The sequence below is a fragment of the Harpia harpyja genome, chromosome Z (genome assembly GCF_026419915.1).
Source record: "Harpia harpyja isolate bHarHar1 chromosome Z, bHarHar1 primary haplotype, whole genome shotgun sequence".
Taxonomy (NCBI): domain Eukaryota; kingdom Metazoa; phylum Chordata; class Aves; order Accipitriformes; family Accipitridae; genus Harpia; species Harpia harpyja.
In genome coordinates, this window is record NC_068969.1 from 90,581,536 (window position 1) to 90,605,759 (window position 24,224).

The window sequence follows — 24,224 nt, forward strand, 5'->3', positions numbered from 1 at the left end:
CACCGGAACAGGCTTCCTGGAGAGGTGGTAGTGCCCCATGCCTGCCTGTGTTTAAGACGCATTTGGACAATGCTCTTCACAATACGCTCTAACTTTTGGTCAGCCCTGAAGTGGCCAGGCAGTTGGACTAGATGATCATTGTAGGTCCCTTCCAACTGAAAACTCTGTTCTATTCTATTCATAATATTGACAGTACTCAACGTTACATAACTTTTTTTAAAAAATAAGCTACTGACTTCTGCAACTTGTTATATCCAAGTGTGTGTCCTTGCTCTCCTAAATTCTTCCATCTTGCTTTGTCACTAGAACACCCAACTAAGACAAAGAGTCTTACTGTAGCTAGGTGGAGCGATTTACATTACAGTGGGCTGGATGGTACCAAACACCAACTGTACCAATAGGCTCTGCTTGTTCCCCGGATCCTCCTTCCAGCCCTTATTGTAGATGGGCATCACATTTACTAACCTCCAGTCACCTGAGACCTCCCCAGTTAGCCAGGACTGATTATGAATGATGGCAAGTGGCTTGGTGAGCACTTCCGCCAGCTCCCTCAGTATCCTTGGGTGGATCTCACCCAGCCCCACAGATTTGTGTGTGTCTAATTGGTGAAGCAGGTTGCTAACCATTTCCCCTTGGATTACAGGGGCTTCATTCTGCTCCCCGTCCTTGTCTTCCAGCTCAGGGTCTGGACACCCCAAGAACAATTGGTCTTACTATTAAAGACTGAGGCAAAGGTGGCATTAAGTACCTCAGCCTTTTCTTCATGCTTTGTCACTATGTTTTACCCCAGATCCAATAAAGGGTGGAGATTCTCCTTAGCCCTCCTTTTGTTTTTAATGTATTTATAGAAACATTTTTTATTGTCTTTTACTGCAGTAGCCAAATTAAGTTCTAGTTGGGCTTTGGCCCTTATGATTTTTTCCCTGCATAACCTCACAACATCCTTGTAGTCCTCCCGAGTTGCCTGCCCCTTCTTCCAAAGGTCATAAACTCTCTTCTTTTTTCCTGAGTTCCAGCCAAAGCTCTCAGTTCAGCCAGGCTGGTCTTCCTCCCTGCCGGCTCGTCTTTTGGCACATGGGGTGGGCCTGCTCCTGTGCCCTTAAGATTTCCTTCTTAAAGAATGTGCAGCCTTCCTGGACCCCTTTGCCCTTCAGGACAGCCTCACAAGTGACTCTGTCAACCAAGCTCCTAAACAGAACAAAGTCTGCCCGCTGGAAGTCCAGGGTAGCGGCTCTGCTAAACCCCCTCCTTACTTCAAGAATCAAAAACTCTATCATTTCGTGATCGCTGTGCCCAACATGGCTTCCAACTGTCACATCACCCGCAAGTCCTCCTCTGTTTGCAAACAACAGGTCCAGTGGGGTGCCTTCCCTAGTTGGCTCCCTCACCAACTGTGTCAGGAAGTTATCTTCCACACATGCCAGGAACCTCCCAGACTGTCTCCTCTCCACTGTATGGTATTTCCAGCGAACAGCTGGTAAGTTGAAGTCCCCCATGAGAACAAGGGCTAGCGATCATGAGACTTCTCCCAGCTGCTTATAGAACATTTCATCTGCCTCTTCAATATTTCATCTGTCTCTTCAGACTTTGTCATAAGTCTGCATTTACCTGAGTAACCAGGTCTGTTTTGGCATGCACGAAGTTACTTCTGTAATTTCTGCTACCACAGACAAGCCTTATTTCTTGATAGCACAGAGTACCAGTATTCTCTTAAGTAGTTTGGGATCTAGGCAGAAAACCTGAAACTGAACCCTTCAAGCTGACAGAGGCACAATAAATTACTGTCAACAATTCAGACCACCAAGCCGCAACCTCATGTTAGAGACCTAGCTGAATTGTTGCTCTGTTCCCAGATAAACTTTGCAGTGCAAGTATTGAAGCTTGTACAAAAGGAGGAGACTGGGGACAACTATTAATTCTCCTCTGAACTGGCACAGAGCTAGCTTCAAGGTGGCAAGTGCAACCGAAGCATCTTGGTATCATAACAAAGGGGGGAAAGCCTTGTGCGGAGATCTAAGCAAGAGTCTTCACACTCAGCAACAGTGCTAGTGGTGCCCAGGATAAGAATAGCAACCAGAACAGCATGCCCCTTATACTAGGTTTACATCTTAGACTCCAACCAGGAAAAAAGTATGAATGGAGTGTAATGGAGAAAGCAGCACTGCTAACAGTCTAATATTTTTACTGCCAGCACAGGACTGAAAATAAGACTCTTGCCTTTGGGAGATTAAAGTCTTCCTCTTAACTACTAATGCTGAATCAACAACTGCCAGCTTCCACAGATAATTTCCTGCACGCTTATTCTCCAATCCTCAGTATCTGTATTGAACCTACACTAAGCTGTGGGAGATGCTTCTTCACACATCCTTGAAGAAATGCCAGATATCGGTGGCACTCAAATTTTACTTTTCCAGATTTCTAATTAGAACTCAGACTGATGACAACTAGTACATATTAGCAGCTCCATCAGAAAAAAAAGCCAATACTCTGATCCGTTTTGACAGGGGAGAGACAGCGTGAGAGTTCAGGGAGTAGATTCAACAGTTCCCATGCTTTCTCTTGTCCTTTCAATCACTTTAGATGCAGTTTCACAGTTGATTTAAGACTAATCATGCCATTAAAAGTTTGTTGTTATTTTGTTTGTTTTTTTAAAAGCATGTTTTATTTTCACCTGGATCACTAAAATGATCTGGCTCACTTTGTGGTCATAGGATCACTAGAACTGCTGAATTTTCAAAAGCAGTAGGTGGTAAATGGAGAAGGACAGAACAGAGGCATTCCCTTTCAGTGGCAGTCTTTAGTTAAACAGCATTAAGTACACTTAAGAGTTTGTAGTAGCACATGATTTAATTGTGTAGTTAATAACTTTTCTAAATTGTGAAATCACTGAAAAGTTCAGAACTCTGGGAGAACGAAGTGATTAAAAACTGGGAGAGACCACTAGCATTCCAGACTAGAAATCACAAATGGACTCTGTGCATTCCCCATCTTCTGCAATTTATTCAATCCAATAGAGAAGTGAGTTTTTTAGTGTGAAAGAGCATGCGTAATTCTTTTTTACGTCATTCCAGACATACAGTTTAGGGACATCTTCATAAAGTATTAACAGCTTAAATGAAGAAACTGCCAGATAACAAGTTCCATTAGCCCGTTTTTAAAGTCACTAAGTGAATGAGCTAACATTTAACTGAGATCTTGCTTGAAATTACATTTAATATGGCATTAAAGCTGAGAATGTGCCTTCCATTTAGGGTAAAGCACATTATGTGAATGCTACAATTACCTCCAGAGCTTCACACATCCACAAACTCAGAGTTAAAGTAAAACTTCACTGAAATCTGAAGCATGAACACATACTATTTGCCTACTCTACCAGCCTTAACTCCATCTTCTATTCAAAAGCAATTTAAGTATTTGTATTGCTAGGTTAGGTATACCTGACTTTAAAGCTATAGACCTGCTTCTCTCCTCAGATTCATAAGGAAATACACTCACAGCTTTTTTTATTCCTGCAGCAGAATCTTTGGCAGATAAGATTTTAGCTATCTTCCAGAGCCATTCCTAATATTTCTAAGAACTGCTCTCAATGAGTTTTGGATAAGCTAAGTTTTGAAGGTAAAAACAGTTTTGGGACTATTCACTAGTCAGTGAATCTGACTGCAATACCAAAACTACCTCAGCCAACCAAGATCAGCAGTGTATTTGCTGTATCATGAACAGTATCCTTGAAAAAGGAAAATAGTATAAAATGCATAGAATGGTTTCCTACTTAAAGAACTAATGATGTATCCAAGATAGATCTGAAATTTTGATGTTGTGTGTGAAGATGCCTACCTAGATCCTTCCATATGCTTCACAGATGGGTTTCAGAACACTAGAATAGACCTATCTTTGGTCTATCAGAGCAAACCACAAATCATCCTCAAGTCTGCTCAAAAAGCCAAGGAGATGAGCTGTGACAAGACAAGATTTCTGACAGATGAGCAGACCTCAACCAATCATACTTGTTAATAACTGCATGCTGGCAGAAGTATCCATCCCCTCCACAACAGGAAGTCCTTGCATAAGATACAGGTATGTCAGTGTAGGTAAAGCTTGATATGAAAAATTGCCAGTGGTCTAAAAAAAGGCACAATCCCACATGGTAGAAATATTTGAGAAAGGAAAGTGTAACCGACATAATCTGCAGCCTGGCTGGAGAAAGGCCTTAGAAGGCACAGAGCCAAGTTTGCCACAGACATCTTCAGGTACTAACTGCGTGAGACCAAGTTATAACTTTTGTCTTATTAAATCAAAGGGAGTTAAGAGTCAAAGAATAAAGGGACCAGATCATCCACTCCATAAATAATGGCTTCCTTTCAAGTACTAACCAGCCATCAAAGTATACTCACTCTTTTTTAGGTAGGCTGCCATTATAACCCGTTGTGTGATAAAGAATTGTGCTACTATGAATGGACTAACAGGACCTAGTAATGATCTGATGAGATGCTTTGATGGTCATGTGAAAGTAGGGGAGTATTTCAAGTGCCTAAGTATAAGTATCTAGGGCCATTTTATACTCCCTCAAGTATGGGGAATATATGCATGGGTCTGGCAGATCCTGAAGGTATGAAGCCTACAGGAGATCCATAAAAACTGAAGACTAGGTAGGGCATCTTGTGGCATTTAGAACAACACTAGACCCTCAGATAAATGAATCATATCCTGGCTTCTCTAAAGGTTAAAAGCTTCAGATACTTCCTCCTCTGTAGAACAAAATTAATGAAGCAAATCATCAAACTCTCTTCCTATTTAAAAATAGCTATTGAATCTTTTATTGTTACACTGAAAGAAAACAAGTTTTCAGTACCTAACAAACTCCTGCTGATGCTCTTGTGTGCAGAGTCATTGGAAAGGAATGGTCTGCGGATTACAAGACAGATGAGAAACAAAACAGATCACAGTAGCAGGATGCAGGGTACGGTAATGGTTACAAACTGTAGCCATCCTGAATGGACAGGAAGTAGGAGGTGACTCTGCTGTCACCAGACCAGAAGGCCATGTTCCGTGTGGTCTCAGACCCAATGCATTTACAGCTTTCAGGAACAAAGTTACTTAAAAATGAATGTGAATTTTAGAAACTTAATTTCTCCCTTCTATCACACACAGAATATAAAAAGAAGTAATGGTAACAAAGTAGTGGTCTGGGATATGACCTCTACTCTACCAGCGAAGAATTTATAAGGAGGCTTCCTGAAGAAATGTGCAGTCATAGGACCAGAAGGCATATGTCCATTACTCCCTTCTAAATTAAGTCAAAATAGACTGAACACTTTCATTCCAAAAGTCAGCAAATACAGAATGCAATGATTAGGTAGTGTGATACATTAATAACAATATATAGCCTATATTATTTATATAAAATATTCATACAAAATCATCACACTACCAAACATCACTTTCTATCACTCCACCAGGGACCAGACATGTCGCTCCTACACAATCAAAAAGTACATACACATTTTCAGTTAAGTGACCCACAATGGAATTAAGAACCAAAAAAGATCACAAGATCATCATGATATTACTCTGATCTGTTTGAATATTATAATTTTACTTCAATTATAACCACAGTCTGTTCATTACCATTGGGATAAAGAGGTCAGAAGAAAACCTGAGGTTTTGGTTGGATTTGTAGAACTATGCAGATCTGAAACCACTGAAACAGACTTGGATTCCTACAGTGCCCTCTTCTGAGGGTCATTTTTCAGATTACAACCCTATTCAAATGAGTCTGCTGGAATTATACTAAAAATGTAATATATTAATACACTTATATAAAAGATATATAATTACAATAAATTACAATGGAAATTGGTACTTTAGTTTTAATTTTTAGATAAAAGCTACCATGTTCTGGTCAAATGAGATTTCATGGTTCCCTGCACCCAATTATATTCCTGGGTTTTAAAAGTTTGTTTATCTAAAGAGATAAACATGCTTTCAGCTAATAGACATTGAAGTGAGTATTAATGCAAATGGTAGTTGTGACAAACTGAAGAAATATTTGGGTCACACTGTGAATTATATTCTCTGATTCTAACCCTCACTCTACTACTATTATATTGGGCTAACAGTCACATGATGTTGAAAACCAATCTATTTTTCAAATGGAAACATCTGCCAAAAAATGATACAACCTGAAAGAGGGTTTACATTGTGAGCGCCATTGAAATTTCTTACCAGACTTTCTGTAATTCAGTGGCCAATACAGTCTCAACCATCTATTAATACAAAAAGCCAAGAGACACAAGAAACAGGCAGGTTGAGAATCCATGATCTAAAAATGCAGGAAAAGAATGGGGTAAGTTTCCAAAGAAGAAAACTCCTCCCTTCTTTTCTGCCTTCACTGTGTTCAAATAGACGCTCTTTCCTGTTGTCAGGGTATTGACCAAAACCAGGCCATTTTCACACAAGAGGTATCACACTCAGGAATATTTTTTTCCCCCCAGATTTCATCTCACAGGGACACAGAAGTTCTGAAGTGGTTTTGAGCTCAATTAATCCCTTTGCTAAAAAGGCTTTGAATTTCCTTTTATCACCAGGTTGTTTCGAAGAGGTTCAACAATTGAGGGAAGGGAGGAGTACAACTTCTTAAGTTATATTTCATAAGGGCTTACAACTGTGGCAATGGTCTCATGATCTAAAGATCAGTTGCACAGTTCCATGACTTAAGTCACCTGGAGTTTAGTATCATCCAAACCCAGGTGATCTCATGACAATTATGCATTACCAGAAGAAAGGACTTGCATCAGCATGTGACAATAGTTCAAGGCTGCAAGAAACGGGATTCAAATTAGATGAGATTACCAAGAGTATATTCTTTGGCTTTAAAACACTAGCTTTAGTCTCAGTTCAGTTCCAACAAACAAGAAAGCCATTGCACAAAATCTTCCAGTATCTTCTTGGTACTCTTAGCGGTTTACTGACCATAACGTAACATACCTGTAAACAGCTATCCTAGGGCAAATTTGAGACATACATATTCTGTAAAAGGATTTGTGTTCCAAGTCAGCTTACCCTGTGGTATCAATAGCCTTTGGAGCATGTTTCATACTCACCAAAGCGTTTTCCCATTTCTGTAGAAAAGCTAAATTTTAATGTGGCTAAGGAACCCACAATAAAATTCTACTAGTTTGGGGAGATTTTATACACAATTCAAAAAAGCCTTCTATATAAAAAGCTTCCAATTTGTAAATATAGCAAGCTTGATACCTGAACTACACAAAGGTACTAAGACACCTACTCAAGCTTGACAATAAGACTGGCAAGTGAAATTATGATTAAGGTATTTTCAGTCACAACATTGTTCTTGGCTTAACTTCCAGCATATATAAAAGTTACATGATAAACAATAAATCAACCTTCATTTGTAGTTTACTACATCTTTTCCTCTCATATACCTATTCTAAGACTATATCCCTGCATACTCTCATTTATACAATACCCTCTATAAAACCAGTGCGGATGTACATGTTGATTTCATTCTTTAAAAAAAATCCAACAATTTTCCCAGATAGTATAAGTTTATAAATGTATTTGTTACATGAAAGACTCTTCCAAAACTCTTTAATCCAGCCTTACATTGGCTTTTAAAAACTCGCTTAACCAATAACATAGTTTTGAATACAAACTCAAAAATGTACTGAATTAAAAGACTTCGAGAAAAACTCAAAAAAAAAAAAAAAGAAAAAAAATCCCAAAACATTCTTCAGAAAGCATGTACTTATAAAAGTTTTATACTACAGCTCTGAGACAAGAGCATCACACAGGTGGAGGTATGGGTTTGAGGACCACTGAACATCAAATTTTTCCCAATATATCACAATTACAGGAACATCTGTGCTAAGTAACTTCATACCAAACTAATGTGAAAACTCAAGAAGTGTTCAAAAGCTCATTCTCATTTCTGTAAGCAGCAACTCTAGGACTGCTGTCTAAAAGATAGGGGCTAAGAGTTAAATATGCTGCAGTAATTAACATCTTTCTGCAACAACCCCAAATTCCCAATTATTGTTGTAACAAAGTCTCATGATACTTGCAGCCAGAATTAAAACAATCAATTATGATTTTTAGATCACTGTCATTTATTCAAAACAGTTCTATTCTCCTCAAAATGGAAGTAAGGCATAAAATAGCTTTCTCTTACCACAAAAACACCCTCGTTTCAGTAGTGTGTGGAAAAGGTACGATAAGGAAAGTGCAAAGACAGATTTGCAAAGCAAAGAACAAAAAAAGTTTAGAGCATAAGAAGAGAGGAAGAAGAACAGAAAATACAAGGAAGAAGAAGAAGGGATAAAATAAACCCTGCAAAAATAAAATGGAGAAGGAGCAAAGGTGAAGGGATAAATTAAAGGGAAAAGATACCATCTCCTTCTGGCTACAAGTTCCCCATTTTTTTCCCCTAACATCCAAAAATTAAACTGGAATTTGGAACTTGTACTCAGAAATTTGGTTAAATGCTTGAGCAGGTTTTAGGCTTTTTATGATGGTTAAGGTTTAATCTCAGTTTAAATTTAATCTCAGTTTAAGTATCTGAAGAGGCAGTATAAACCACCCCATCAAGATAACAAGCACTTATGAACCAACTGCTGAGCAAAAGTATTCTTCCATAGCTTTGCACAATAAGTGAACCATGAAGAAAAACAGGTAATTGTTAGTTACTTTGGGGCTGCAACCAAGAGAAGGGTACTACATGCTCTAGAAGTAGTAGCCACCACCTGTAACGAATTATAAACAATGCATGGAAGAACAGGGATCTCATAGCTCTTCAGCCTGTACAGAACTGTAACAGTTCACAGCACCCCTCCTTTTATAGTGTTCCTAATGTACCCTCTAGTTACACCAAATCATGTATACTTACTCCTTAAAGCAACACAACTCTTTTCTCTCTGGAAAACATGTAGATGATTTTAAAAGTAAAGTCAAAGAGAACAAAGGGACCTTCCCATTTCCCACATATGCAAACACACTCATATCTTTATTTTAAATTTTTGTTTATGTAGCTTTAGGATTGTTCACAGTTACTAAAATGTTTATCCAACATTTAAACTATATTTGGACTACAGCCATAGCTCTAGATGTTTGTTAGGAGCCTCAAATTTTCAAGACACGAAATGACCTGAAGTCTTAGAAGAATGCTAACTGTACCTGTACTTAGATGGGCAGTCTGAAAGATGAAAGTCTGCTATCCTCACCAGAAAGTCTGCCCTACTAATCTAACCATCATCAACAGACATTAAATCCTGTATATTACCAGATTTTTTTTCCTTCATCCTAATGCGTAAGTAGGCAAAGGAGCTGAAAGCGTCTTAAAACATCTTTTGATTCGCTTCAGTGATGTTCTCACACCAACAACTGGTGGTATATTTATTATGATGGCAAAAGCCATGATGGAAAAGCACATGTTGCTACCATTCAGGCCTAAGTTACCCCCAGCTTTGTTGTCTGGCATTTTTCCAACCATAAACTGGAACAAACTTATGGACACACTGTCAAAGAGATGGACGATCCAAGATAATTTGAAATTTTTTATGTTTACTCTTCCCCATGGTCCTTTAGAGACATGCCATAACCAATCAAGAATTCTACCTGATATTACAAGCAGAAGTAGTATACAGGCTCAGACCTCGCATAGGTCCTCCTCAAACAGAAGAAAAATTAAACAAAGGTTTACTTTTGCAAAGAAGGAGCTAAGAAAGCTTATTTTGCAACTCTTCTAACTATCCTTTGTGAAAAGGCCATACAAGTTACTAGACAGAGAATAACATCCCACAGATAGATGCCCAGAACAGAATTTATGAATATTTTGGCATCCAGGAAGACCCGAAAGTATTCTAAGACAGCAGTCATTTCATATTGTTCACACAATTTTCTATGATTAAGTATCATCGAATGGCCAAAATTAAAGCTAGAAACTTTGGTAGCTCATGGGCTGATTGGTGTCTGGTACATCTGATATTTAAATTAAAAATGATTAGCAGTTAGACAGTTGATATTTAGATTTCTAGAAAAATATTTCATTGCTTTCCACCAATTAATTTTCATCTCTAAGTCAATGATCTACACAGAGGTAAAAACAATTTTAACAACTCATTTGCAACAGATGGCTAAAATGCCTCTTATCCTATGTATAAGTAATAAAAAACCCCTCATCCTGAGTCAAGAAGGTAAGACTACAGCATTGGATGGAATACACAGAAACTTTACTTGTAAAATTTATGGGAAAAGCAGGGGTTGCTTTCTTAATTTGAGTTGATACAGATGTCCTAGAGAACTTGCCTACACAGTTCCAGCCACTGCTGCTATTCCACTGCAAGTCTGTCACGGGACTAACAGAAACCACAGGAATACGCTTTGCTGCAAAAATAAATGGCATTTTTTTCTACAGACTATGCTTCTCTTTTGCCAGCAGTAAGTGCTTGCCAGTTACAAAGCAAACCAAATCAGGAAATTCATGTGGCTGAAATTTAACCCCCCCGTCCTTTCAGTTATTCTTCTGCTGGATCAATTCCCTTATCCAGATTGCCTTAGAAACACTACCCCTAACACAATGGAATGGAGGGAGAAGATGGAGGGAAGGTAGAAAGACAGTAATGCTCTTTTTCAGTGACAGAAGAGACTATTATACATCCATAATGACCAGAAAGTTTTGTTTCACATTTCAAATAATCAAATTTCCACAATCAACTTGAGGCCATTTTTTCTTATAAATCTGTGCTCTAAGTTAAACTCATCTTATTAAGTAGTACACCTGGTAGGGAAAAATAAAACTGGTATTACAGTAAAATAGCTAGCCAGTCCATTTTATGCCCTAAATGCTTCAAATATCTTCAAATACGTGAATTTGGTATTAAACATTAACCCCTCCTTGTGTATAACTAGAAGAACGTGGTCAGAGAGTATTGCACTCTGACAGGGATACAGTAACTGAATACAGAATCCTCCAATTCAGACTGAGGATTCTGACAGGTATACTAAGAATGGAAGAAATAAGTAGTATAACACATAACTTCACTGCACAGTAGTTTTCCTAAATTTAATCTTTTGGTCTTATCAGCCAAATCAGGCTGAAGCAAGTCTACTGATCTATATGGTTTCACACTTGCATCTGAAAAGGACAGCTTAATGGAAGCTGGAAATGAGATGACTGCTTTTGATCTCTGGAGAAGAAAATTCTCTGGCCTCATAATCTTCTAGGGCAGGGGAAAAAATAAAAAAAATTAAAAAAATTCACAAAACTATCATCTGGTAGAACCACACAGCACAAATATCTACAATGAAACTTCAATAAGGTCTACAATGTACTAATACATAACATAACTTGATTAATTTTATCCTAAAAGATTGAATGCTATTCTCAATATTGCTTAAATCTGTTCGACTATCTATGTCCCCTTACTCATCTTATTGCAGGAGAGCGTAATAAAACTTGTAAATCCTCTACTGAGAGGCTGAGACCAGAAGGGAAAGGTGTATTCAGGTTGATTCATTATTAAATGAATGATTTACATACAGAATATTTTTAAAGTACTTTAGCTTGTTTCATTTTTATCACTTTATCTAGGTAATTCACCTAGTTAACAGGAGGCTATCAACCTCAATACACCTTTCCCTTCTTCTGTTCTCAGCCTCTCAGTATAGGATTTGCAAGTTTTATTATGCTTTCCTGCAATAAACCAGCAGAACTGATTCAGAATACCCATTACAGAGTTAAGAAGTTCTACAAAAGTTAAGGATAGACAGTATTCCCTGTATGCTGTGCTTGAAGCTTTATGATTTACAATTACAGTTCACTCAATGTACAGCTCAACAAGAGGAACAAAAAAAAAATATTTAGAGCAGTACTAGACACTGCTGAGCCATCTTAAATAGCCATTAGAAACTGGATTCCATCACACATAACCATGACCTTTATGGAATACACTAAGAATTCATAACTGTAAGATACTAAGAAAACCCTACAAGAGCAGGAAACATTTTAAAGCATTTAAAAGACTAGAGATCACAGAACAGTTGAGGTCAGAAGGGACTTCAATATTTTGTCAGACCTAGCAATCAAAATAAATATTTTCAACATGTTTCTTCCTGTAATTCCTCAAGAGGGAGGCTACTTTCCATGATTCACAGTTTTAGGTATATACACCCAAAGACTTGCTATTTTTCTCCTAAAAGTCCTTATTCTTTTAGATAATTTTCCCCCCATCAGTTACATCAAATTCTGAGCACTTTAAATTGAGCAATACTTCAATAATTAATCCTAAAAGTGTAAGCTTGAGACATGCTTCTCATAAGTACTTGTTTATAAATAACTTTGTTATGACTGAAGCCCATGATCAGTCTGAATTCACCATTTTTTTCCAATCTTAACTGAACACCAGGAAGTTTATTTCTGTAACCCGCAATTGTCTGAAACAAAGCTGAGCAGCCCTGAGAGTCACTGGTTTTTTGCAAGACTACAGCTCCCAGCTCCATTTTGCTCTCTACAATGACCATTGAAAATTCTGACCAAGTCAGCTGTTTTCAGATGACACCCTCCCAGATGGCACACATATTTGGTGGTGTATCTATATTCCAGGAGAGCTGAAGCAGTCACTACCTCCTGTGATCTTCATCTCCTTGCAGAAACAGGGATGGCTAACAGCTTGAAAATTAGTTCCTGAACTGCTAGACTGCAACTCAATGCATTCATGGAAACCAACAGCAACTTTATTTGAAACATCTTCATGTATTAGGCTGCAAGCTGTAATGGTTCAGGAGCTGTTCGCAAATCAACTTGGCAGTCCCGACAACTCCTGTGCCAAGGGTTGGGCAAAACATTTAAGGTGGGATGCATTACAGTGTTATCTACCATCAAGTATGTTGCTTCCCAGAAAACTTGAAATTCTTCTTCCCAGTTAGACCGGAGCAGGCATTTTCACTCCAGAATGAGTGTCTTGTTTTCATTCCAGTTAATACATGTTAAAGCTGAATACAGTTCATATGGAAAAAAGGTTACTCCGAAACTGCTATTCACGTGTAACTACTTCAAAAACACCTTCTAAGTATTTCAAGACAAATAGGATAAACCAAGGACATTCCTCCTCACAGTGTTCATGATCAGAATTAAAAATTCTACTCTCCAGAGAAGTTAAAAATAGGAATATAAAACTAAGTATTCTTGGTTAATGGGTAATACGATTAAAGTTTTGCAACAATTTTAAGCATATTGCTCAAAAAAGGGTTTTTCTCCATAATGGGTAAGTATTCCAAATTTTTCTTCAGGTTTCTAAATGCACAAGAAATCAGTTGAAAACGTTACACCATTATTTGTTGGGAATTAGCTCAACTTGAAAAAAAGCAGCATATGTTTCTCAAAAAGTAAGGTAAATTTTAGTGAATAAAAATGCAAATATGCGTTTTAGCAGCCTTGAATTTATTAATCTGATAGGTTTAATTTCCATTTTCCTGCATCAGCTTTATTTATAAAGTGTCGTGCCCTATAAATATGCTGTTATTTTCTATAGTCAAGCAGCCTCTTAACAAATCTTCTCATTAATATGTAAATTTAAAGTCAATCGGTCTTCTCCCTGACAGCGCCATGAATTCCTACTGCACTGTATAATCGGCTTTGACTTGGCATCCACTATTTATCATCAAAGATGTCAGTTAGAAAAATTATGGAAAATGCACTGCAATTGATATGACTGCAATCTACTTTGTCAACACTTAATTGTTCCTCAAATCATACATTTACATATAAACAGCCTAAACACTGATCCATAATGATGCAAATAAACTAAATTAAAAATCTCTTCTACTGCACAAGATGCCCTGTTGTACGATGAGTTCATTTAAGAACCTATTGACAAAGGCATGCATTTCAACTAGCCCCAGAAAAAAATTCTGCTAATTTAATTGCTGAGTAGGTAGACAAACTAAATTTTGCACTGAAGCTCATGAAAGTGGAAACAAAGTGTTAATAATACTATGCCACTGATGACCAAATTTAGGTTGACGCAGGCAGTATTGCTACACAAACCTTTTACATTCCTAGAGCAGAGACCACAGCAGCAACTGTGACCCGTCCAGTTTCAGTGAAAAAACTGCCTTAGAGTCTTAAAGAAACCTAATTCCATCAAGACCTCCAACCTCTCAGTCCAAGACATGAGGTCATCCTCTTCTACTCTTCCTTTGTCCAATCACAGGCTAAAACTGGCTTAAACCAATTGTAAAACTGTAGCTTTAGGCAATGCAAATTATCAATTTGACTCTTTCTAAAGGTTAGGGAGAAGAACGCAAGTTACCTTCTTTCAATAAGCAACATGTAATAAACACTCTGCCTCAAGCACATTAGAAAAACATATTACTTAAGTGTCTCGTTATCTAAAAATACTTTCCTTATTTTCATTTTTTAAATTTTCCAATTTTCTGGAAAGATGTGTTCTTACAAACAATTTAATTTTCACCTGAAATGAAAAAGGGTGTTTCAGAACCCAAATGGTAGTGCAAAAATATGCTTCCACTTCAGACATTTTTGCTATGTTTCTAGTTTTCTAATCATTATAACACCTGCTTATTTAAGAAAAAGTGAATATAACTGTAAACTAAATCAGGCTGAAATTAACTGTTTGTGCAAATACATCTCCTTATAATTGTTTTCACATAGTAAATTATACATACATTAACATAGAATGCCACTGCCTTTCTGTCTAATTCCCAGGCAAAGGGCATTAAAAGATAGAGTTTGAAAGAACTCAGTGAGAGCTGGTGTCATTCTGTATTCCAATGCTGAAAAAAAGAAACCTTTAAAAAATTGTTAATACACTGATTACAAAGCATGATAATCTGCACTGAAATAGCAATGCCCAAACAGAAGTGTTAAGACACATTAGCTGAGCTATAGCAGAACTACTTCAGTCTAAAAAAAAATAGAGAAATTAAATAAATAAATAAATAAAATAAAATGAAACTATCTCTAAGGTTCTGGGATCACCTTATATTCATTGCAAGTAGATACCCCAAATATCCTTTTAAGCAACTGTACAAAGTTCATCTCCAACTACTGCTGTAAAACTATATATATCAAGGAATATGTACATCTTTAAACATGAATTATTTTCAAATTAAATGGTAAAACGCCCCCCAAGCCTGTGATAAATGCAAACAACCAGAGCTGTGGAGCAATATTACACAGTTCTTTCCAGAAGTATTCTTTTAATTTAAATCGTTATTCAGAGTTAAATCCCTATTGAAACCAATGTTAATAGCATCAATTTCTTGTGCTATCTACTTTTTTGTTGGTAGGAGTGATAGGATTTGTATTTTGAATATCCCTTTTTATAAATTTTAAGTAAGAGTATACTCATATTTACATAATATAAATTAAAATACCACAACATTTTTTACATTGCATATTTCAAAAACATATATTCAAGCCTCCACACAGTCCCTCAGCACATTAACAAAGCCTAGACAAGTAACGTAATGTTCACCATGCTGTGATACTGGGTATTTATATCCACAGAGAAAGTAGATTCTACCCAGTTTCAGGACAGAATGGCAAACCTTTCTAGCTCTGACTTACATAAAATCTCATAGAACAAAGAGCCATGTCACTCAAAGAACCACAGAAAAAGGACTCTCCCTGCTGCCCATAGGATGTGTCTGGGGTAAATCAGAAGGTTATAGCCTGGAAGAAGAATTCTCATGCTCTGGAGAAGGGTGGATGCCTTGTGTTAGTGAAGCCTTAGAGAGCTAAGAGTTATGCATTTGATTTCTGTTTTTATTAAACTCTGCATAAAAATGCATCTTAAAAGACTAAGTATATCCAACAATGGAAATAATTCAGAATGCAAGCACACAATAGTAATTTTAAAAGTCACAAACTTACCTTCCATGGGCTTACAAACTGTGTACGTGCATATCGAGTTAACATGTGGATTATAACAACTTGACCCCACTCTTCCACGTCAACCAACAAGTTACAGAGCTTTCGGTAGTTCTTGTGAATCAGATCTATTCTATCTGGACACACTTCCTCAAATGCCATCACAACGCTTCCAGCTACCAGCTAGAAAACAAAATATAAAGAAGGTCAGTGTTCCTTCTACAGTTCATACACAAGTAAGAATCGGAATTAATACTAGCAATTCTCAGCAATTTCAAATTGTTTCTATTCAGTGAAAAGAAACAACAACAAAAAAACCCTAAGCCCACAGAAATGGTATCTTATTTAAAATAGAGTTGGAGTAAGTTTATTAGAACAGAGAAAACATTTGCTGTTTCTATTACACACATAAATCTTAGCTCCCAGCCCTGAAGACACAGTGCAATGTAAGCATAAATTTTTTTCTTACAGTTACAGTTTCCAAATAAATTATCAGACGACTTGCAATTAACTCAGAAATAACAGGAAACAACAATAAGTATAATACACCGATATGCCTGACAAGGTCTGTTGGGATTCTCTTATCAACACTGGCGTGATCAAACGCCAAAAGGAGCTGGGGTAAGCTTCCCAGCACTACTGGGATCCAAACTTCTATCTCAACATGACCAAATTAACTGTCATATGAAATTTTATATTTGGAGTTTCATGAATACACTTTGCAAAAAAAAGGCATAAAAATCAGCAATACAATACAGAGAAATACTAGGACTTTTCCTCAAAGAACACAAGTAGAATTCCTGCATGTTGTTCAGCACTTTCCTATTGGTTCCAAAATTACAGGAATGGATCATTTATGCCCTGCTATGTCCTCACACAATTTTTTTGCCTCCACAAGAAATAAATCTTTATACACACACAAAGATCCTCATACTGACTATGATTATAAAAATATGTTTGTTTTCATGAGAAAATTAAATAGATTCTCAACATTCTAACACCTCAAGGCTTATTGAAACTTTCTGACAGGGTATTTTCTTTTAAAAATAAAAGAAATTAAACATATATTGGGGTTCATTAAAATTCTGGCAGCAGGTTACTTTAGATGTGGGAAAACCTCAAAAGCTGACTATGACTTGTAAGGACACATCATTGTGTGCCTGGAATTACTGTTCTTTCTCTTGTAATTGCTTTAATTAAGATTTGTTTTGTGTCAGAGTACATGTTAAGCCAAATAACTAAAATGATGAGACTTTACATGAAGCAGCTGATATGTATGCAGTTAGCATGCATGCAGTATAGCCTTCTGGCAGCAAATTAATGTCATATTCTATCTGAGCCCTGGGGATCTGCATTTCAACCTCTAAAATTTCCCCAATGACTTAAAGTAAGCAATTAAATAGAAGTGCAGTTTATTGAAATGGTACTTTTTGAGAAATATTAAATACAATGATATTCATATGTTACATTTTTCTCCCTGTATTTGGCTGACATTTGGTTTATTAGTATGCGCCCAACATTACAATTGGAAGAAAACAGCTCAGAATATAGTTTTGCTATTATGCTAAATAAGTTTCAGGCTCTGTGGGGATTTTATGAATTACCAATAAGAATAAACGTGAAGTTGCATTTATTGTCTCCAGCCCCGTCCACATACAGGTACCTGCTGGTCCCAGGAAGTATACAACTCATTCCAGGGAGCAAAATTTGATTATTTGATAGAGCTAAATAAAACACACTTTACATCTAAAATAATTTGCTATATTTTGCTGTATTCCAAAAACAATAGCTTTTTTTTAATGTTGTTGTACTAAACTTTCTTCTTAACAACGTGCTGCAGTAAGCTATTCTGTAATTAAAAACTGCTGCGAGTTGATGCTTAGGCGCGGATTCAAAGCTCAGCAGAAGACAGCGGTTAACTCCCGGCAAATCACTATCAGTCCTGAGTAGGTAATCAATTAGGCCAGATAAGCTGAGGATGGAAGTGAGGAAGGGTGGGAAGAATTGTATGTTAGAACTCACTTGCAGCAAAGCAATTTTATCAGGATGCAAAACTCTGAACTGCAGTTAAGGCCAATTTACAGAGGACAGTGTGATGGACCTGAAGTTTTAGAAGAAAGGGATGACACTTTTAGACCACAGAGACTTTTTTTAGGTCACTGTCCCATAGACTTCATTATGGATATTCTACTCCTCCACACTACAAGACAGTATAGGGTCTCTTGACAGGTTTGACATAAAAGAGGAGAAAAGGAGGGGGAGAGACACAGACTGACACACAGATTGATTTATGACTATAAGAATAGTAGCAGCCTAATATTTAAAAATACCCTTTTAGGTTCACAGGTGAAGGACAACACAGATGCTGGTGTCCGACTAGTTCTGGAGTAGAGACGCTTGCCTTTTACTGCTACTAGTACTGCACACACATTTTGCTGTATTTCTTTTCCATTTGGATATGATATAGTTTGAAAGCTGACATAAAATAATACATGTAACACTAGTTTAGATCTTTTAAAACTAAGCACACATCCCATGAACAGCACTGGCTTTTTAACAGTTCAGTTACTGAGACTAAAAAGCAACAATTTGATACAAAGAAATAGTGATACTGAAATACAGGAATTCTAAATACTTTTTTCAATTCACATCAGTCACTCAAGTTTACAATAGGAATGCTGTCGCTTGTGAATGCTTAAAAGATATTAATAAAAATTTGAACATACACTATGAAATGCAAGAGGTCCACTGGATGAACAAGCATTTTATTCCTGTGCAGAATCCCTAGATTTACAAGTTAATACAGGAATTGCCATACATCGTGACACTCTTTAAGATCATGCCCCTCTCCCCATTACTGCATTTTTCAAAATTAGGCTTTTCATTTGAAAGGGAAAAAAAAAAAAGTGAGAATGTAAGACAGATTGAAAATGCATTAGTAACAAAAGGATTTATCTGAGAAAATTTCCTAATGCTTTCTTAATAAGAAATTATTTTCTAGTTGACACTGTTTCCCCTATAGTATGATCCTACTATACATCTAAACATCAGCGGAACAGCTAATAATCTTTGTTTATTAAATGCTCAACATTCCATAAAAATATTTAGAATTAAAACAAAATGATCCAATCAGAATATAAAACCAAAAAATATCGGTTTCCAAAAAACAGTCAGTTAATTTCCATCTCACTGTGTCAATAGTAGCTTTTTGTATAAGGAGAAAATATAAATCACTCCAACAAAACTAGCAATGAGCTCATCAAATTCAAATGCTGCTTTCCATTTATGTATTTTTTATATTAAAGCAATAAACATGGTTCATTTGTCTTCCACTGGTTGCCACGTTTTTCTGTGCTGTTGCTATGAACTTCAGCCATTAGCTGTGCTCCAAGGTAAACTATATGAACCATCAACAAAAGTGACACCCAATCTATGGAGTTCATATTTTCTCCAGATTATCTATGCTAGTTGACAAGCTGGTAATGAAAAAAATCACACTAAGCAAATGGTTCCTCTAATAACAATAAATTTTCTATAAAATTATGAAGGGTACAAAACGTTTCCTTGCATCTATTTTGTCATGAATTCTAATTAACACTGCGAAAACCTGAGAGTGCTGGGTCATCACAAGAAGTACATCGAGGTTTGATTGATAATATAGTGCAAGTTGGCCTATGCTGCCAAGATTCCTCTTTCTTAAATTAATGGCCACCCCACCTGCCCTAATCATACAGCCCAAATGATATTCCCCTTCTTATTTCAATTTTCTGGACGCAAGGAAACTGGAAAAGATCAGTCATTTATCTTCTAATAGCTGGATAATAGATCTATCACAATAAAACATCTGCACAAACTCAGGGATTTTTTTCTCCACAAAAGTGAAGCTTTTACCAACATTAAATCAATAAGTTAAGAAAACATTGTCTTATCCACACATTTGGGGTCTAAACTAAAATATTAACTTATTAACAGAAGCCTACTGTTGAAAAGTAGAGAGCCCAGCTTTCTTTCCCCATTAACCCCAAATACACTGCTTTAGTTTAAAAGATCAGTGTCTTCATTGCAAAGCCATCACCAATTCCTAGGACCATTTTTTAATCTAAGGGGTCTCACTTCGCAAGAATCTGCGCTTCATCTAGTAACAATGCAGTCTGCAAAAGAAATGCCAAGATTGATGCGTTTGTATAGTCTTTTCACTCTCAAAACAGAATTCATATTAAGTTGCATCTGTTACACTTAGGAGTAAATTATCACACCAGAACTGAATAATAAATTTATTTAAATATCAGAAGTAGTTTAATGTGATTAAAATATTAAAGGAAAAAATATTATTTAAGCAGAGACTAAAGGAAAATTTAGCCTTTAGAAAAGAGTGTAAATCTTAATTAGCAATAAACAGATTCCATGCAATAAGCCAATTTACTGTCACTCTTCACCCAAAACTTGCCTCTAGCTCTTCCCATATTGCTTCACAATAGAGGTTTCTGGGGACACAACATCAGGAGTACATACCTGGGAATCAAATCAGCATCTTCAAGTCGGGCCAACATGTTTTGAAATTTCTCTCTAACATTCTTCTGTCTTAGAAGATCTCAAAAGCAGTGCTGCACTCTGTATACTACCTGGTCCCAGAACAGGACCTATAATAGCATCAGCTATCATACAGCACAAAATATATGTAGCCACATACCAACCCTGTTCTCTGCAGGGGGCTGAAAAAACTTTTTATCATGCAGCACATGCATTTATATTTCCACACAAACATCATAAACATTCCTTATAAACAGAGGTATCTGCCCAAACAAAATAAAATCAGATCAAAGTTAAAGACAGAAACCTGCAATAAATTCGGACATTTTTAATATGCCCAGCATCCATACAATCAATTACATCCCAGCTACAGGTCTACATTCTGCCCTGTTTTTAGATGCAGCTTTAGATACACTTTGGGATACTTTAGTTGGACTGAAGAATGCAAGTCACAAGTTCTTTTCGCTTTACAGGTTTGGACAACAGACATGATTGCTTTTCAGTATCAACATGGATTTTTTAATTTTTTTTTTTTAACTGCTGTAACTCAGGTATCATTAATGAACTTGATTTTTATTGTTGCTTACACAATCAGAGTTGTAAAATACACAAGCTACAAACAAAACGCAGTTCTACAGTCCTTCACAGTATGCCAAAAGCAACTTAAGCAGCAAATCCTGCCTTAAACCCTATACCCCAAAGCTAGCTCATCAGGCTTGTTAAGTGAATGGAAAAAATAGAATTAGAACGAAGTGATACAGAATCAACCAGAAAGAAAAAGGGAGCTAGTTTCCTCTAAAATATCCAATTACACCTTCACACATGACTACGTGACTAGCTATATTACTTTCTGAGAAAATCATTTTAGCATAAAATACACACATGCTCTTATCTTCCCTTCTACATAAAATCATGTCAGCTGCTCAATTATCTAGAATTACTAGAAAAGTAAAAGGAGCAAGCATTCATGTTTTTATACCTGCTTATCAAAGTCTGAGGTACTTTTTTCTGTAAAGCAAGGGTAAAAACATTACTAGGAGTTTCTTAAGTCTCTATAATAAAGCTACTTGTAAACATCTTGTCTTTTTAAAAACTAAATATGTTTGCACAAAATCACAGCTTTGTTGATTCACTCTAATTCCCAGTTAGCTACCCTTGAGGGTATGTTAACGATGGTTTGCACTTGATAATTTTGCATCTTAGATTAACTGAGAGCTTGGCTTTTAATTGAATCTTCGTGTTAAGTCACTTAAGGAGTAGAGTGATCTTTCATTTACCTCACCAGAAATTTTAATGAAGTACTGGGTTAAGGTTAGATCTCATCTTATTTTAAGTTTTGCTTACCTCAGCTTATATTAAAATTTACTACTGATTGAGACCTAAAAAATGAACACATTTTGTACAGTCTGATAAAATGGCTTAATTTTACTGTAGTAAAATTCCCATCCAGACAGTTTCTTGCTATTTCAAATGTAAAATGACTCTGACTAATTTAAATACATTGTGCCTTTTCTATGCAACATAAACTGCATTAATAATCCACAATAGCATGTTCTCTCTGAAAAAAAAAAGTCTGGTTCACATAAATTTAGAGGCATCTATGTTTAGTAGCTATTCTATCTCATTTTAATGCAGAGGTTATTTCAGCAAGTTTCAAAAACCCTGCTTGAGGTCAAATGGTTACAGAAAATAAACAAATTATGAGTAAAAATTTACTTTTTATTAAAGCAAAGTCTCAAACATCACTTGACCAACATTCAACTGTTACATACATCATTAATGTTAATAATTACACTCTCCCTCCAAACATGTCTAAACCAAATGGATTAAGAACAAAAAACCCCAAACAAAAATATCACATGGTGGATTTTCCCACATCCAGTAATTATATATATACAATGCATTATGGCTTGTCTGAGGATTAGCAGCCCTTAAGTACACAGAAATGCCAAAAGTAACCTGACGTTTCCACCAAGGGAAAACAAGGTGGAGAACCACTGATGTTCAACAATTTCCAAAGTCACTAAGATTCTCCCACTCTGATAAAGACACTATTTAATGAAAACAGCAACACCTTCCCAACAAAGTAATCTAGTGACATCAGATTAAAACTGTCAGGAGATGACAAGTAATGATTAGTGTCAAGTAAACACTTGTGGTCCGATTTCCACACTACCACCCTACAAATTTCAGGCCATCTGACTGTCAAACAGGCGACAGAAGCTGCAAAAACCTGAGAACTACCATTAATCAAACACATGTATGTCATAAGGCTATGACAAAATGCTGTTGTTTTACAGCTCAGACCCATTTCTAGAATTCTGTGGCAACACATCTGACTTAACTTCTTCACAAAGACTGCAGAATATTTTCTAAAAGCTTTTGTCTTTATGTCATGATGTCTTTTGCCATCTCGTTACGTTTTATGTCATGTCTTTTGTCTTTACGTTTACAGATGACGGATGTCACCTACCTGGACTTGTGCAAAGTGCTTGACACTGTCCCACACAACATACTTGTCTCTAAATTGGAGACACGGATTTGACCAATGGACCACTCAGCGGATAAGGAATTGGCTGGATGGTTGCACTCAAAGAGTTGCAGTCAAAGGCTTGATGTCCAAGTGGAGAACAGTGACAAGTGACATTCCTCAGGGGTTGGTATTGGGACCAGCGCTGTTTAACATCTTTGTCAGCGACATGGACAGTGGGATTGAGTGCACCCTCAGCAAGTTTGCCAATGACACCAAGCTGTGTGCTGTGGTTGACACGCTGGAGGGAAGGGATGCCATCCAGAGGGACCTTGACAGGCTTGAGACGTGGGTCCATGCAAACCTTATGAAGTTTAACAAGGCCAAGTGCAAGGTCCTGCACATGGGTTGGGGCAATCCCAAGCACAAATACAGGCTGGGCAAGGAGTGGATTGAGAGCAGCCCTGAGGAGGACTTGGGGGTATTAGTGCATGAAAGACTGAGTATGAGCCAGCAATACACACTCACAGCCCAGAAAGCCAAGAGCATTCTGGGCTGCATCAAAAGAAGCGTGACCAGGAGGTTGAGGGAGGTGATTCTCCCCCTCTACTCTGCCCTCGTGAGACCCCACATGGAGTATTGCGTTCAGTTCTGGGGCCCCCAACATGAGAAGGACATGGACTTGTTGGAGCGAGTTCAAAAGAGGGCCATGAAGATGATCCGAGGGCTGGAGCACCTCTCCTAAGAAGACAGGCTGAGAGAGTTGGGGTTGTTCAGCCTGGAGAAGAGAAGGCTCCAAGGAGACCTTATAGCAGCCTTCCAGTACCTAAAGGGGGCCTACTAGAAAGCCAAAGAGGGACTTTTTACAAGGGCATTTAGTGATAGGACAAGACTTTAAACTGAAAGAGGGTAGATTTAGATTACATATAAGGAAGAAATTCTTTACTATGAGGGTGGTGAGACACTGGAACAGGTTGCCCAGAGAGGCTGTGGATGTCCCCATCCCTGGAAGTGTTCAAGGCCAGGTTAGATGGGGCTTTGAGAAACCTGGCCTAGTGGAAGGTGTTCCTGCCCATGGCAGGGGGGCTGGAACTAGACGATCTTTAAGATCCCTTCCCAGCCAAACCATTCTACAACGATTCTATGACGAGGAGAAACCAATCCACTTTGTATCACAAGCTGTGGAGTCTGGGATGAAAAAGCACATGTTAATACTTGGTTTTGATTCAGAGAGTCCTGAAGAGAGATTTGTATGGTCCCTTTTTGGAATAATAATTCTTCATATCACTTTCTGAAAAAGTAAAACTTCTGAAGCTG

The 24,224-nt window shown here is 37.2% G+C and overlaps 1 protein-coding gene across 3 annotated transcripts in view; it reads right to left on the minus strand.

The window, feature by feature from the left end:
- Positions 1-24,224, minus strand: part of AP3B1 (adaptor related protein complex 3 subunit beta 1) — a 164,506-nt gene that overhangs the window by 105,133 nt on the left and 35,149 nt on the right. For all 3 annotated transcript variants that reach the window (XM_052775967.1, XM_052775968.1, XM_052775969.1), the window contains exon 7: positions 15,911-16,090. In XM_052775967.1, coding sequence (XP_052631927.1) covers positions 15,911-16,090 — 180 coding nt within the window. The remainder of the gene's footprint in view (positions 1-15,910; positions 16,091-24,224) is intronic.